This window comes from Phodopus roborovskii, unplaced genomic scaffold, assembly GCF_943737965.1.
Source record: "Phodopus roborovskii unplaced genomic scaffold, PHOROB, whole genome shotgun sequence".
Lineage (NCBI taxonomy): Eukaryota > Metazoa > Chordata > Mammalia > Rodentia > Cricetidae > Phodopus > Phodopus roborovskii.
The window spans coordinates 67,178,008-67,193,952 of record NW_026126418.1 but is presented as its reverse complement, the minus strand read 5'-3'; the positions used below and the strand labels follow the sequence as shown (position 1 = coordinate 67,193,952).

The 15,945-nt window shown below is 47.8% G+C and overlaps 2 protein-coding genes across 5 annotated transcripts; one reads left to right on the top strand and one right to left on the bottom strand.

Moving 5' to 3' along the window:
* Window positions 1-173: 173 nt before the first annotated feature.
* On the bottom strand, window positions 174-7,420 carry Pmpca (peptidase, mitochondrial processing subunit alpha). Its single transcript, XM_051184895.1, has 13 exons — window positions 7,291-7,420; window positions 6,404-6,606; window positions 5,936-6,015; window positions 5,666-5,748; window positions 5,196-5,290; window positions 4,399-4,499; window positions 3,790-4,053; window positions 3,467-3,559; window positions 3,272-3,390; window positions 3,081-3,171; window positions 2,860-2,922; window positions 1,349-1,493; window positions 174-474 (listed from the first exon to the last, which is right to left on the bottom strand). The coding sequence occupies exons 1-13, from the start codon at window positions 7,356-7,358 to the stop codon at window positions 305-307; spliced, it is 1,575 nt and encodes a 524-aa protein (XP_051040852.1). The 5' UTR covers window positions 7,359-7,420; the 3' UTR covers window positions 174-304.
* On the top strand, window positions 7,395-14,590 carry Entr1 (endosome associated trafficking regulator 1). Of its 4 annotated transcripts, XM_051184896.1 has the most exons (10): window positions 7,395-7,574; window positions 7,658-7,807; window positions 8,143-8,211; window positions 8,970-9,085; window positions 9,329-9,739; window positions 10,486-10,559; window positions 10,952-11,063; window positions 11,420-11,482; window positions 11,975-12,114; window positions 13,655-14,590. In XM_051184896.1, exons 1-10 carry the CDS (start codon window positions 7,505-7,507, stop codon window positions 13,749-13,751), a joined length of 1,302 nt encoding a protein of 433 aa, XP_051040853.1. In that variant the 5' UTR covers window positions 7,395-7,504; the 3' UTR covers window positions 13,752-14,590. The 4 variants fall into 4 exon arrangements, with proteins under 4 accessions (XP_051040853.1, XP_051040854.1, XP_051040855.1 ...); XM_051184897.1 differs by lacking the exon at window positions 8,143-8,211; XM_051184898.1 differs by lacking the exon at window positions 7,658-7,807 and having other exon boundaries at window positions 7,396-7,574.
* Window positions 14,591-15,945: the final 1,355 nt, after the last annotated feature.

Genomic DNA, 15,945 nt, shown 5'->3' with positions numbered 1-15,945 from the left:
GCAATGTTTTGTCTCCTTGGAGTCCTGGGGCTTCTAAACTTCTGACCTCAAGCCTGTGCCTTAACCCCCCCAACCTTCCTTGCTCTAGAATCTCTAGTGGCCAGACTGGCACTCAGTAAAGAACACTCATTAGATGAAGGAAGGACAAGCCACTTGCGTTTGAGACACACAGGTACGGTGGCAACAGTAACTTTCATTCTAGTTTTCAGTCTTACTGTTGGCACTGTTTACAGAGCTATCCATCCTTATGCAATGTCTACAACAACATGCATAGAAGCACTCCGCAGCCTGCCCTTAAGGGACTCTACCGGAAGAGCCGGTATGACCTAGGCAGGCGCCCATCTCTGCTGGCCAACGCTGCCTGGATGTGCTCATAGGTGGGCAGGTCAGTCAAATCACCCAGGGCAGCTACAGCAGGCTTCCCACGGAGCATCTTGGAAGCAACCCTCTTGATATCTTCTGGCTTCACATTGCCTACAACAAAGAGGAAAAAGCAGTGAGAACTAGAGCACAGTCTCCATCTCAGGCTGTGTGTGCACTCCACAAAGGCAGATTAAGGAGCCTTGCTCTACACTCCCACCACTGGGGGTGAAGGTGGAGGCTGCTGAGGGATCCAGCTCAGCTGTAGCTGGACCAACCAAGGGTGAGTCAGGGCAAAGTCAGAGTTTAGGTGGGGTACACCAGTGGCTTAAAACTATTTTCAAGCTGAATGGAGTGGTATATCCCTGTAATCCAAGCACTTCGGAGGCAGAGGCAGGAGGATCAGAATCAACGCCAGGCTGTGCTACACAAGACCCTGTCTCAAATCCCTAAGCAGCAGCAGCAAAAACTACTTTCAAACACATGAGGGCTGCCAGGCAGGGCGATGCATACTCAAGAGGCTGAGCAGGAAGATCTAGAGTTTGAGGACAATCTGAGCTGAGAGTCTGACAGACTTAAAAAACAATCCAACAATGGAGGGAATAGCCACCCCATCAGGAGTCTTGAGTTTAGATAGTAGGCTGTCAAAAGTCTACTTTTTTCCAGTCTGAAGAAAAAGTCCAGACTACTTCCCCCAGTGCTGCAAAAAGCCTGCACCCAGACTGCAGGCAAACTAAACAAAAGCCATGAGACGCACTGCCAGAGCCACAAGGCAGAGCCTGCAATGAGCAGTGTCCAAACCAGTGAAACTGCTCCACCACTAGGTACAGAATGGAACTGAGAACAAAGTCTGAGCTCTACCAGAGGACTTTCCCTGCCAGATTGTTGGAGAAGGCAGAGCTTGTGGTGTGGCAGACAAGAGGACCATCTGTCTATCCTCTCCAGGGCACAATCTCAAATAACCCAACCCAGGCTTGTGTGTACTTACGAATGAGCGTGCATAGTTCATGGGGGAGCTTTCTTGAATGTGTAGCCAACACCTGCCTCCCCACATCCTCAAAGATCACAGGCCTGGACTCCAGGTTCATCATGAGCATGGACATCAGCTGTGTCTTGGCCCGTTCTAGCTCCACCTGAGGGCCAAACACCACGAGTCACCTATAACTGGCTCAAGCTGGCATAGGGTCTGACCTAAACATACCCCAGTAAATGGCCTCCATGTGCCCAAAGATGAGCAGATTGGAGATGATGTTCCCAATGATGACACACCTCCTGAGCATGGGAGGAACTGTTCTGGAAAGGCCTTCATCACACCTGAGACAGACACATGCCCAATCTCTGCTGCCTGTTTGAATCACAGGAAAGCAACATGCATCAGGAAGCCACACTTGGCTACACAGGAAACCAGAGGATGTTGATGAAATAAGGACTCTGGTAGCTCAGACTCCTGAGCACAGGACCCAGGCCACTAGCCCCTGGATCTGAGGCAGCAGAATCAACAGCTGAGCCTCTGGCTAGGTGTGGACTTCAAACGTAGCACCAAAGAATCAGGACCAAAAAGGGACAGACCAAACTGGGTGTGTCAGCACTTGCCTGTAAGGCTAGCATACAGGAAAAGGCAAGGGGTGGGGGTGGGTACTGCAAGTTTAAGGTCAGCCTGGTTATGAGAGTTTGTCTTAACACAAGTTACTTGTCACTGTACAATTTCAGGCAAATACTTAATACTGTAAATTTTCTCGGATTTGACATTAGTAGAATGCACTTTTATCAAGATGTATTTGAAAAACAAAAAACAAAACAAAATAAAAAACCCCCAGAGCATTAGTTATGGCTGTGCTGGGGGTGGAACCCAGGGCCTTGAGCATACCTAGCAAGCTCTCTACCACTGATCATACCCCCAGACTTTGGTTTGTTTTATATATTAGCTTAGGCTGGCTTTGAACTCATTACCTCCTGCCTCCACTTCCTGAGAGACAGTTGGGATCACAGGCATGCATATGCATTACCTTGCCTTGCTGTGCTTTTAATTTTTAAGCGTATTTAATTTTTTCAACAATGTTGCCTTTTTTTCCTTAAAAAGACAGTATGCGGCATGTGACCACATAAGAAAGCTTGCATTATATAGAAAGAAGGAAAGGCCAAATATATGCTCCACCACCTTTAATCCCAGCACTCGGGAGACAGAGGCAAACAGATCTGAGTTCCAGGCCAGCCTGCTCTACATAGTTAGTTCTAGGACAGCCAGGGCTACACAGACAAATCTTACCTTGAAGAAAAAACAATAAACTTGGGTTGCAACATAAAATGGTGCCAAAGAAAGGTCCAGAAAAGATGCCACTTATTGCTCATCTTGTACAATGCTGCATTAACTCATGGTCATGCTATAAGAAACACTGTCCTTGGGTGGCACCACAGAGAAATAGCTCATCAGCCTGTGGCTCCTTCAGGTGTGTGACTTAGATGAGTGGATAAGAGTGCAAGGGATGCTCCAGGCCTTACCAAATCCACTGTTCTGCCCATCAAGATAAACTCCTTTGTGATGATTTCCACCATCTCTCGAACCTATAAAGGAGCATGAGATGAGGGTGAGAACTGAAGCACTGGTCTGCTGACTTCACGAGTACCCCTGCCACCACACCCAGAGCTGTGGTACTGCTTTGGAGTGTACTGGAGTGAGAAGTAAACACTGAAGGCTGTACAGACATGAGTGCTGCCTTTACCTGTCTTGGGTCTGCACTGGCATGAATGCATAGGAGGCCTGTGTCTTCATAGCTGTGGTGGTAGGAGGTTGCATTGTACATCCAGTGGTGCCTGTGAGGGGATATACTGTGTCTGGGTGAAGGCAACAGGATGTCTGGAAGGTGTCTGCACAGCTGCACAGGGACAGCAGCAATAGGCCAGCAGTACCCACCGATTGAGCACGTTGAGGTAGAGCCTGGAGAACATGCCTTTGCCAGGCCCTCCAGCTGAGAAGGAGCCACCTCCTCCCATCATCATATTCAAGACTGCAAAAGGGATGAAGTCATCCTCCTATGGAGCACAAGGTGTAAGAGTCAGCCACAGTGGCTTGGCCCTACTGATACACCTGGCCTATACCAGGACTCACCAGAAAGGAACAGCTCTCTAGTCCCACCATGATGTGTGTGAGCTCAGGAATTGGGGTTGGGCCAAGGCTAACATTGGACATATCTCTCTCCACCTGTAACCAACCAGATACATGTCAGCAAGACAGGCAAACTTCCACTAAGCAAACAGCCACATTCAACCAGACACCAGGTGACCAGGTTCAATTCTTGCCTTGAACAAGGGACAATGACATCCTGTCACAGTGCTGAACTGTACACAAAGGGGAAAGCACACACACTTCCATCAAAGCACATATCCAGACGATACATGGCACAAGCCCTGAGAGCCTTCTTGCTGAGTTACCTTGATGATGCCCCCAGTGTACTGTGCTACTGATCTGTCAACATCCACTGCCCCAGCAGCTCCCCAGGCAGGCTGAGCTCCTAAGAGGTACTTTCTGGCACATTCTACCAGATGCTCATGCTCCACTCCCACCCCAGCAAGCACCATGCGGTCTGGGGTGTAGTAGTTCTTCAGGTAAGAATGCAGCACTTCTCGATCAATCTTTGCTATGTTTTCTGCAGGGCAAAACCGGTGCAGGCCCACTGTGTTCTCCCTAAAAGCAGCCTGAGGCAGGCAGAAGGGGAATAAACAAAAGTGAGAAAGAAAACATCAGGTACCCTAAGGCAGGACACCCCAACATGGACTACAGCCATATCTTTGACAAAAAGGCTTGCATCATCTATGGTCTGGCTCTGTTTGAGGGGTGGCACATGCCTATAATTTTAGCACTCAGGAGGCCAAGACCTGGAGATTATGAGTTCAAGACAGAACCTGAATAATAAGTATAGCAATTGTCTCAAAAAACAAAAAAAAAAAAAAAAAAAACTAAGAAGCTAAGCTAAGCCTGTTCTGTAAACCTTGCCACTTGCAAGGTGAGCAGGGAGAGGCACATATGGGCTCCTATTTTACTTCATGAATCATCTCGGTGAGCAGTGGCTCTGGGTCCGGTCTCATGTTCAGGTCCTCAAGCTCAAACTGGACAGCCATCCTTGTCATCCCAATTTCTTCATCTGCAAGAATCCAAACAAGGGTTTGGTCTGAACCAACAAAGTAGAAGACAGCACTAACCTTGAGCAGCTGAGACTGGCAGATGCTCTAATCACCTCCTAGGGAAAGCCTTAGAGCACCTATGTATGAAAGGGGGCATCCCAGCCTCTTGTCCTGGTCTGTTCTACAGCCCCTTGGACCTGCTCCAAGCTCAGCTGCCTCACCTGCTGTCTGTTCCAGAAAACACCTGTGATAACACAAGGTGGACGTGATGGCACTTAGGAACAGACACCAACTGAGTCAGGGCATCAATCCTCAGCCGAAGATATGAGGCCAGGCTGCTATGAAACTGAGCAAAGAGCAGCTAGTGCAGACCAGCAACTGTTCCCTCCAGAGTCCTCCTAACAGGAATCTCCAAGTCCTGCCATTTGCAAGGCCAGGGAATAATGGAGACTATGCAAGGGAAACTTCTGTAGGCATGGATGACATTAGGTGTTTACATACAGGATGAAAGCCAATTCTGAAACAGAATTTCAGGAAACCCTTTAAGGTTTTTAGAAAGAGGTATGGAAGTACAAAGCATTTATACAATAGTAAGGGCCTGTTTAAACACTGGCACTACTTCCAGTGACTGACATAAGTGTCCAGCTCCAACAGTGCCCTCCCTCAGTTACAGCCTTTCCAAAGCTCCCCCTAACCACCCAGCCACAGAGCCACACCTGTCAGGCAGGGGTGCAGAACGACGTCAGCCAACAGGCCCACCACAGTGTCCAAGCCTTTGCTGTCAGCAGACACAGCATACATGGTGGTGTCTCTGGAAGGAAATAAGTCACAATGGCAGGTGCTAATGCTTTTCATAGATACTGTGGAACCAAAGAATTGGTTCTCCCTCTTTCCATAAAGGGAATCTCTCCATGCTTCACAAGCCTGGCTAAATAACCAGGTGATCCAGATGAAGACTGACTTCACATAGAAACACGCTCAGCTTCAGACAGCTGTCAGGGCCTGCTGTCTAGCTTAGCATTCCTCACAGGTCAAGGCCTGGATAATTACAAGTTCAAAGGATGTCAGGGAAGAAACAAGCATGGTATGCTTTAGGTCCCCAGCACACCATCAGGCCTGCTATTAATCTTTGCAGCATCTCTGATTCTAGGAGCTCCAAGAGACTATGACCAAGGACACAAAATACCTTGAGGTCTGGCAGTCACAGATACCACCATGCTTTTCCAGTGTAAGCAGAATTTCATCTTTGCTGTCAAATCGAGCAGTAGACTATAAAAATGAGAAAGCTTAAGTAAGCAATCTAAAACCCAAGAAATACTAAGAAGTTTACTTTTGCTTTCAAACACAAAATTATCTGTCTTTTACAATTTAGCATCAACTTCACAACTGAATTAACTAATACAAGTTCTAAAAAGAGGAAAACTGAAGTTATAAAAAACACAAATTAGACACTAACCGAAAATGCCAATTTTTCCAAAAAATGAGCAATTCCACTAAGATATTTCGCTTCATATCGTGATCCTGAATTAATAAGAACTGGTAATAAGAAGAAAATTGACAGGTTATGCCAGGTATTCAAAACATATTTAATCAACAGAAAGCTTTCAAAACCACAGTTATAACTTGGCCAGTCACTATTACATGGGGGCAATGAACACATGTTATCCTTGGTGATGGTCTTAGAGATACACACAAGTTAATGTTTATGGGATCCTATCCTATACATAATGGAAACTTCTAGAATTACAGAAAAGTAAAATGGGGGGACGCATACCTTACATAACATCTCCAAATATGGCCATCGTTCAAATCTTGAATAAGTTTTCAAAATGAACAAGCTTTCCCTGTGAGTAGTCCATGATGGACATACTAATTACAGCTGTCAAAATAGAGAGCACACCTTCAGCCAGCCAATAGAACTTACTTCCTACGGTACAGAATTGTCCAAATTTATTTTGAGATGCCACACGAAGTCCATTGTCCAGCGTGGTAACTTTGGTTTCAAACTTTTCCTGTCCATCAACTGTAGCAAAGACAGGCTTGGGCACTCCCGGTAAGGGAGAAGAGAGAGGGATATTCGGGTACGTGGCGCCACTGCTGAACTGTCTGTGTGCAGGAGGTCCAAACCTACAGCAGAGCAACCAGCCAGTTACATAAGCTAGTAGTGACCACTCATGTATATCACATGTGTGCGCATGAAAGTCAACAGGGAAGTCTTCAGTAGAATTTACTCCATGGGCCTCAACAGAATGTGTAAGAGCGACAGAGATCCAGGTTCTGCCATAGGATTTCAGGCAAGTTAGCTGAAGCCTTTGGATCCTTTTTAACAGAAAAATAATTTTCTGTTTTTATTTTATGTGTGTGAGTGTTTGCCTGTACGTATGTATGTGCATCACGTGCATGCCTGGTGTCCAAGGAGGTCAGAAGAGGATGTTGGATCCCCTGGAAGTTATGAATGTTGTGAGACACCATGTGGATGCTGGTAACCAAACCCAGAGGAAGCAATCAGTGCGCTTAACTGCTAAGCACCCGGCTCCAGGTATTTGGGTCTTCATTGCCCATTCTGGACAGCAGGCTGTGTGAGAAAGCATTTCTCGCATATAAGAACCAGGGCCAGCGCTGTTCCTCAATAGTTCCCAGCCGGCTGACTCTATTAACCTCTCTAACTAGCTTCCAGTCTCTGGCTCGTTCTCCAGGCCCAACGCGCCTGCACTCTGCTCCGGGGCCCATTCTCCTCTTCCAGTTCCCTAGGATGCCTGGTCCCCCACCCCCAGTCCCCACTTCTTTGCGCCCGGACGCGCCTCAGTTTACCTGGGCCGTGCGCACCGAGCCGCAGAGCCCCGAAGCAACCGTGCGGCCGCCCACACCGCCGTCGCCATCGCGCCGCCGCGCTTCTGCGGTCACTTCCGCTTCCGACCCCGCCCCGTGGCGTTCGGCGCTGGCTTCCGGCCGGCCGTGCCGGGTCGGGCATAAGCTGGCAGCGGCGCCGTGGGCCATGGGGTCGCGGCCGGGTTAGGGCGCGGCGATGTCGGGCTACACGCGGCGGCCGGGCGCGCCCCCACTATCGAGGACCCGGAGCCTCGTGGTTCCCGACGGTAAGCAGCGCACGGCCGGGGCTGGGCCGGGGGGCGCGGGCGGAGGCGGCCCGCGGTGAAGCCGCTCTCGTTGTCGCTTACAGCTCCTGCGTTCTATGAGCGCCGGTCTTGTCTCCCCCAGCTAGACTGTGAGCGCCCCTATGGCGGGGACCTGCACCCCCACTTCTTCGGCTTTCGGCCGACGTTTATGTGCTATGTGCCCAGCCCGGTGCTGGCTTCGGTAGGAGACACAGGTGAGAGTCGGGGCGCCGATCGCAGTGCGGAGCTGGGTAGCGCGGGAAGCCCTCCCCACAGCTCGCCTGCCCGCCCCAAGGCAGGAAGGTCAGTGCCCGGTGGAGCTCGGAGACCGCTTCAGCCCACTGGATTGGGAGAGGCCAGAGGCTGGCCCTAGTGATTCTGCGTTGCACCGGCAGCTACGCCGTGAGCGTGCCCGAGTGTGTAGTTTACTGCGCCCAGACCAGGGCCAGTCAGTGGGAGTCAGGCGGTCTGCGGTCTTCACCTCCCTGGACAAATGCTGCAGTCATAAAGCTTGCTGTGATTACGGTGAGCTGACAGTGTCTCTTTGCAGATTTTGGCTATGGAAAGGGAAAATGTACTAAGCAAGGTCCGCCGGGAGCCTATGAGACGCGCTTTGGAGGTAGAGTAGTTCAGTGATTCTTCTTGTCCTCTTCCGCAGACATGGTGCCAGGCAGTGGTCTGGCCATGGACAGTCAGAATGACAGGATTTAAATGGGTGTACCTAGAGCCCAAACAGTCAGTGGAGGTAGAAGCCCAAGGATTAGAAACTGGGTGTGAGGGCAAAATAACCTAAGATGTCAGAGATGCCTGGGAGGTGGAGAGTATCATCAAAGGGCCCTGCAGAGTCAGCAAGACACAAGTCACAAGAACCCACTTTACTCAGGCTGACACTTGGAAGAGACCCATATAAGTAAGTGGAGTGTGATAGGTGTGGAGGAAGGTAGAGGCTGATCAACTAGGATACCTGGAGAAAAGGTCAGAGGAAGGGATGTCATGGAGTAGTTCTGGGCACTGTGGCATCCCAAACGCTTTGAATCACCTACAGGAATAACCTTAAGCCCACACTGAATGTGTGGAGTCAAGTCAGCCTTAGCCATCTGGAAGATTCACTGGGGAGCTTCAATGGTAGACCAGTTGTCTGAATGTGTTCAGGATCCTGGATTTGATCTTTGGCACAGCAGGGTTTTTTTCCTTTATTTTATTTTAAGATGGCAGTGGGGAGGTCAAGGGGTGAGAACATGCCAAAGCCAGCCTGTTCTCCCCCTCTCTTTGGGCAGCTTTCTTGTTTGTAGCATTCTCTGAGTCATAGTTGAAATGTAATGGTGACACAGATGCTGTTGGACCCTTTAACAGTCTTTGTGGTGTCCATTATTTCAGGTGACAAACTTGAAGACCTTGAAGAAGCCAATCCATTTTCCTTCAAAGAGTTTCTGAAAACCAAGAATCTCAGCCTGTCAAAAGAAGACACGAGCAACAGTCGAATTTACCCGAAGGTACATCTGGAAGCTCTCAGTGGTTGCCTTAGATGACATCTCTTCTAACTTACAACTTTGGAGACAGACATTTGAGTGTGGGGAGCAAAACAGGACAGCTGTGGCTGCTGATGGAGAAACTGTGGGTGGAGTAGCTGCTTGGCCCCTTTTGATAGATGAAATGGGCCTTCTTTGTGCAAGCTGAGCATAAAGAAGGCTGAGCATGGGCTTGCAGGTCGTAGTGTTTATCTCCACTGTTTTTAGGAAGCCTCGAGGCACCCACTGGGATTAGATCACAGCAGCCCTGCCCCTCAGCCTGTGGGGTATGGCCTGGAATATCAGCAGCCATTTTTTGAAGACCCAACAAGAGCCAGCAACCTGGAGGAGGATGAGGAAGAAGATGGATGGAATGGAGCCTACTTGCCATCAGCTGTGGAGCAGACTCATTCCTCCAGGGCCACAGAGAATACATCGCCCTGTGGCACCTACCTTTCCTTTTTTTCCAATGCATCAGAGCTGGCAGGTCCTGAGTCTTTGCCCCCATGGACACTGAGTGACACTGACTCAAGGCTCTCCCCAGCATCTCCAGCTGGGAGTCCTAATGCAGACTTTGCAGCTCATGGAGAGTCCCTGGGAGACAGACACCTTCGGACGCTGCAGATAAGTTATGAAGCAGTAAGTGAGGGCTGCATGACACCAAACACAGACAGCTGAGCAGTGTTCTCGAGAAAAGATACAGTCATCCACCTCTTGGATGGCCTGGGTTTAATGCTGTAGAATGTCCCTACAGAGGGGCCTAGAGATATAGCTCAGTAGTAACATTTTTCCTAGGTCCTGAAAAATAAGAAAGAAAATGGAATTTCTCTGTTGGTTTTGGTTGTACTCAGTATAGCAGGCTGAAAAGTACTGTGGTGAGCTCAAAGGCAAACAGGCATGAGCTAGAATGAATAAATGGTCCACTGGATGCGTTTACCTGGGGATGTCCTACTGAATGTACTACATGAAGAAGGTTTTTAAACTAGTCACCTAGAAACATTCAAGTCCGTTGCCACAGTTATCTTTTGTATAAGGGCTTGAGGGTGATTCCATTGACCTGGGATAATTAAGTTCTGGAGCTGGGTGTGGTAGTTCACAGCTGTCATCCCAGCACTTGGAAAATGAAGGCAGGAGAAACAAGAGTTCAAGGCCATCCTTGGCTATCTAGAAACAAATTAGAGGGCAACCTGGTTCCAGGAGATGCTGCATCAAAAGGATATTTCATGGACAAATGGGATGTGTCTCCGTACTTCAGCCCTGATTTGAATGCATAAGGTTCTAGGTTCTACCTCCGAACTGACCAAAGAAAATATTCCAGAACAGAAGTATGTTCCACAATAGTATGGGTGTCTAATGAGGATTCTTTTTTCTCTCTCTCTCTACAGCTGAAAGATGAAAATTCTAAGCTCAGAAGAAAGCTAAATGAGGTTCAGAGCTTCTCTGAAACTCAAACAGAAATGTATGTAAACTTGTAGTTAGGTATAACCTTACAAACCTTCTCTACCATTCAGAGTACTTGGTTCCAAGGGATGAGGTGCCTAGCTGCTTATTGTCCATAACCTTAAAGCAGCAAACACACTTTCATGTTGTTGTAGTTTTTTTAAGCACCAGACAGAAGTCAGCTGAACTTTGTCTTGGTTGGCAGAGCTTGAGAAAATGTTATCTGTGCCATCTACTGGGAGCATGGAACAGCAATGGCTGGAGGTCCTTGCCACCCTGTGGCTGCCTGCCTGGGGCAGCTGCTCCATCCATGGGCTCTAGTGGGTTTCTCCAGTTAATGAGGCTAAAATGCTATTGGAAGCATCCTTAACAATGGCCTGGAGAACTCAATACAGTGTTTCCTTTACTGAGGGTGAGGACGCTTGAACGAAAGTTGGAAGCGAAGATGATCAAGGAGGAGAGTGACTTCCATGACCTGGAGTCTGTGGTCCAGCAAGTCGAACAGAACCTCGAACTGATGACTGTACGGAGGGGCTCTGCTGTGGGGTAGTGGGCAGGGGGCAAGAAGCTGCTGAGACAGAGCACTTGCTGCTGTTGCCAGGGTTCACAGCAGGACCCTGAGTTTTTTCACCATGCTGAGTATGTGTTCTATGGTAGGCCAGCATACCCTGGTACTATAAACAGGTTGTGTCTTGGGGTGGGGTGGGTGGTTCCTAGTGCTGTTGGTGAGCAGAGGCAGAGCCCAGATCCTAAGGGATGGGTGTCCATGGGCTGAGTAATAGGAAGGGAGGTTATAGCTCACTACTATCTGTTGAGCTAAGTGTCCTGTACTGACACAGCCTTAGTGATATGTGTTGTGTTTATTTTTGGGGGCCACAGAAACGGGCTGTAAAAGCAGAAAATCATGTCATGAAGCTGAAACAGGAAATAAGTTTGCTCCAGGTAAGTAGAGAAAAGGGTTTAACTGTTTGTGTTTTCCTTTGTAAAGTCTCATAAATGTGAGTTCAGGGAAGAAACAAAATGTAAGAACCAGGCATGGTGATGTTTGCTTATAATCAATCCCAGCATTCATGAAGCTAAGGCAAAAGAAAAGTCCTAAGTTTTTATTTATTTATTTATTTAGTTTTCAAAACAGGGTTTCTCTGTAGTGCTATGGAGTCTGTCCTGGAACTAGCTCTGTAAACCAGGCTGGACTTGAACTCACAGAAATTTGCCTGTCTCTGCCTCCCGAGTACTGGGTTTAAAGGCGTGTGCCACCAATGCCCGGCTAAAAAATCTTAAGTTTAAGGCCAGCCTGGGCTACAGGGCAAGAAAGCACCTGTTGTGAGTAGATCAGGGTCAGGTGCAGCCCCATTTACAAGTCTATGCCTCTTAGGTGTGATGCAGCAGTTTTCCTCTGGATTGCTTTGTATCACTAACTTCTCACCCTCCTAGGCACAGCTCTCCAATTTCAAACGAGAGAATGAAGCCCTGCGGTCCGGCCAGGGTGCCAGCCTTACAGTGGTGAAGCAAAACACCGATGTGGCCTTGCAGAACCTCCATGTTGTCATGAACAGTGCACATGCATCCATAAAGTGAGTCCGGATGGCCTGGCTTCCAGATATTCTAGCTCTGTAGTCTGACTAGACCAGGAAGGGAACTGTGCAAAGTGGTCTGGCTAACCTGCTAGCTCACTAACTAGGCAGTCAAGCAGGGTTGTTCTTTTGTTTTTAAGATGGGGTCTTATCATGTAGCTCTGATTGGCCTGAAACTATGTAGACCAGGCTGGCCTTGAACTCACATAGATCCATCTGCATCTGCCCTGGAGTGCTAGGACTAAAGGTGTATACCATCACATCTAGTTTTTTGAGATTTATTTATTTATTTATTTATTTATTTATTTATTTATTTATTTATTTATTTTTGAGGCAAAGTCTCATTGTGTAGCCCTGAGCTCTGGAACTGTGTGGACCAGGCTAGCCTCAGACTTACAGAGATCCCCTGCTTGTCTCTCAAGTTCTGTGACTAAAGGTATATAGTGTCATGCCCAGTTTAGAATTTTTTTATTTTAATTTTTTTGGTTTTTTGAGACAGTGTTTCTCTGTCTAGTCCTGGCTAGCCTGGAACTAGCTCTAAAGACCAAGCTGGCCTCAAACTCAGAGATCTGCCTGCCTCTGCCTCCTGAGTACTGGGATTAAAGGCAGGATTTTTTTTTTTAATTTATTTTATTTCATGTACATGTGTTTTGCCTGCATGTATATCTGTGTAATTGTGTTGAATCCCCTGAAACTGGAGTTATAGGCAGTTATGAGCCACTATGTGGGTGTGTACTAGGAATTGAACCCAGATCCTCCAGAAGAGCAGCCAGTGCTCTTAACCACTGAGCCATCTCTCCAGCCCCGCATGTATCTTTGTTTGTTGTTTGTTTGTTTGTTTTTGAGTCAGGGTTTCTTTGTGTAGCTTGGGAGCCTGTCCTGCTCTGAGAGCAGGCTGGCCTCAAACTCACAGAGATCCACCTGCCTCTGCCTCCCAAGTACTGGCTAGCCCCAGACTTTTATTTTCAATCTGTCCCAGAGAACCTTCTCATTTGGAAGATGTAGATGGTACCAAGGCTTGAATCCAGCTCCTTTACCTATAGACCAGACCCTGCAGCTCTGAATAGAGGGGATGATGTAGCTTCCCCCTTATCCAGAAGACTGCCACAGTGAGTGTACTATGCACTAGTCAGTAGTTGATGATTGTGATTAAACAGTCACCAAAGCTGCAGCCTGGTAAACCTATCAAAGTATATTTAATTATCTGACCTACTGTCCCGGTCATTGCCCTCATGACTAGGAATGTGGCTGGCAGTGACTGCTGACCACATCATTGAGAGCACTGCATCACCACCTTGGCCTAGGTCAGACCAAAATTCAGAATCAGTTTCTACTGAACTTGTCTGGCTTCCAGCCCACCATGTGTACCTGACTCTACTGAGCTCTATTGGTAGACCCAGGGTAGCTGGCCAACACAAAGTCCAGTGTGCCAAAGCCTGGTTGATCTGAGGAACTTTCTCTCTAGGACTCTTTCCTTTAAATCTGTCCTTGGCTGCTTTTGCACAGCTCGAATAATGGCCCTGGTATCTGTCTATTTCAGGCAGCTGGTGTCTGGAGCAGAGACCCTGAACCTTGTTGCTGAAATCCTAAAGTCTATCGACAGAATTACTGAAATTAAAGATGAGGCGGACTCTTGAACCACTAGCTGCCACCAGATCCCACCATCTCTGCACCAGTATCACCACCACATCTTCTAAATGTGCCCCTAACTATGCAGTCTTCACCAAAGCATTTCATGGCCTAAGCAGTGTAACTGGCCACCTGCAGTATGGGGCTCCTTTCCCCCAGCTGCACCTGACAGTTTACATGTAGTCCTTTGGGACTCTATTGATAGACTCACTGATGTACTGGAAGGCATTTTTATAAATTCAGCCATTTTTAAGAAATCACTAAAGCTAAAAACAGCACTTTCATAGAAAGCTTCTTCCACTATCTGCTTGGATTTAGCTGTAATATAAACTCAGGCTCAGCCTCAACTTTGCTAAGCTGAATACTGAGCCAGTGTGGAAGTGAGCAGCCTGTACAGGGACTCATGCCTTTTTCTGACATTCAGTGCCTCACTAGCTGACAGTTAACGTTGTGGCCTTCACGGGGTGGCTCCTGCAGTCAACCTCAGCAAGCACCACTTGCTAGATGCTGTCCTCTCACCAGGACCATAGAACCAACCAAGGTCACAGATCTTCCACGTTGCAAAGCTTTGGAAAGACATTTGGGGCTGTCAGTTTTGATGCATGTGATGAATCAGTGAGCCTTTTGCACAGTGCAACCAAACTGAAATTTTAAGGACACACACACACCCTGGGGAGTCAGCACCAGGTCTCTGGGCTATCTGATTTTTCAAGGATGAGCAAGGCATAATCAGCACCCTGTGCTAAAGGCTGGAAGTTTGGGGACCATTTTCCTATAGATTTTTTTTTTCCTTTTCCCCTCCTGTGAGATTGACAGCTTTCTAGTCTAATAAATCCTGAAGATCATTTATACTGCCTTGTCATTCTGACTTTGTCAGGGATTCATGCTTGAGAGCCATCCTGCTCTTTTTTAACCTCAAAGTCTCCATTTTGAGAGGGTGTGGTTTGGTTTGGCTTGGTTTGGTTTTGTGTGTGTGTGTTTTTCCAAGACAGGGTTTCTCTGTATTGCTTTGGAGCCTGTCCTGAAACTAGCTCTGTAGACCAAGCTGGCCTTGAACTCACAAAGATCCACTTGCCTCTTCCTCCCTAGTGCTGGGTTTAAAGGCAGGTGCCACCAACACCCACCGGGCAAGAGGGTGTTTTTGTTATTTGCTAGCTTATCAGATCCCCATGTTCTTCTTGACCCTTGGAGTCAGGCATATTGCAAGAATCACTACATTCTCAGTATGATGGGTGAGCTATATCTTTGCTGCACGTTTTGAGTCTGAGTGAATGGAAACCTAGCATCAGATCTTTAGACAAGACACTAAACTACTAGGCCCTTTAACTCAGCCGCAAGAAAATTTACAACTTTCTAGGAGCCATGGTGTAGCACCCTACCCCTACTGTTGGTGTCAATGACTCAGAACAGACCAAAGTGAAAGATGGAGGGACATTGTAGGGAGACCCCAGCAATGTTCCCTTTGCCCACAGGGCTTGAGGCAGAATTGCCATCCAGAGCAGGCTTCTGCCAGCCCTTACCACTGTGAGATGGGAGCTACACAACTGCATAAACATTATTTTCATAGTTTATGTGCAGTGTTCATAGATTACAAGCACCACAAGGCATGGTGGTGCATGCCTTTACTCATAGCATCATGGAGCAAAGGCGGAATGATCTCTGTCAACCTGCTCTACATAGCCCGACTCAAAAAAATAAAAGTTACAGGTATGGTAGTGAAATTTGCCTGTTTATACCAGACTCCCCATGCACTAACAGATCCTTGTACACAGAAGATTAAAAACCAATAGGTCTGCTTTAATGCCCCAGACTCACTCTGACCAATCCCAACGCTTGGCCAGGCTTGCACATGACTCTGCCTTGTTTTGTTTCAGAAAGGGTCTACATAGTCCTGGAATTTGTGTGCAGACCAGGCTGGACTTGAACTCAAAGAGATCTGCCTGCCTCTTCTAAGTGCTGGATTCAAGGGTTGTACCGCCAGCTTTCATAACTAGTTCTTTGTGGTTAACAATGGCACCCTGTCCCCGCTCCCAGCAGTGTGGGCAGCTGGCTTCTATTCAGTACACCGTGAAGCCAGGGCCTTTCCCACAACTGACAGGTCACTGAGCCAGATTTTCACCAGCCTTGTGCCTTAAGCCTTTGCTATGCTCCTGCCACTCATGTATCCAGCCCTGTTGATGTGTTAGCCTCTAAAGACAGGAC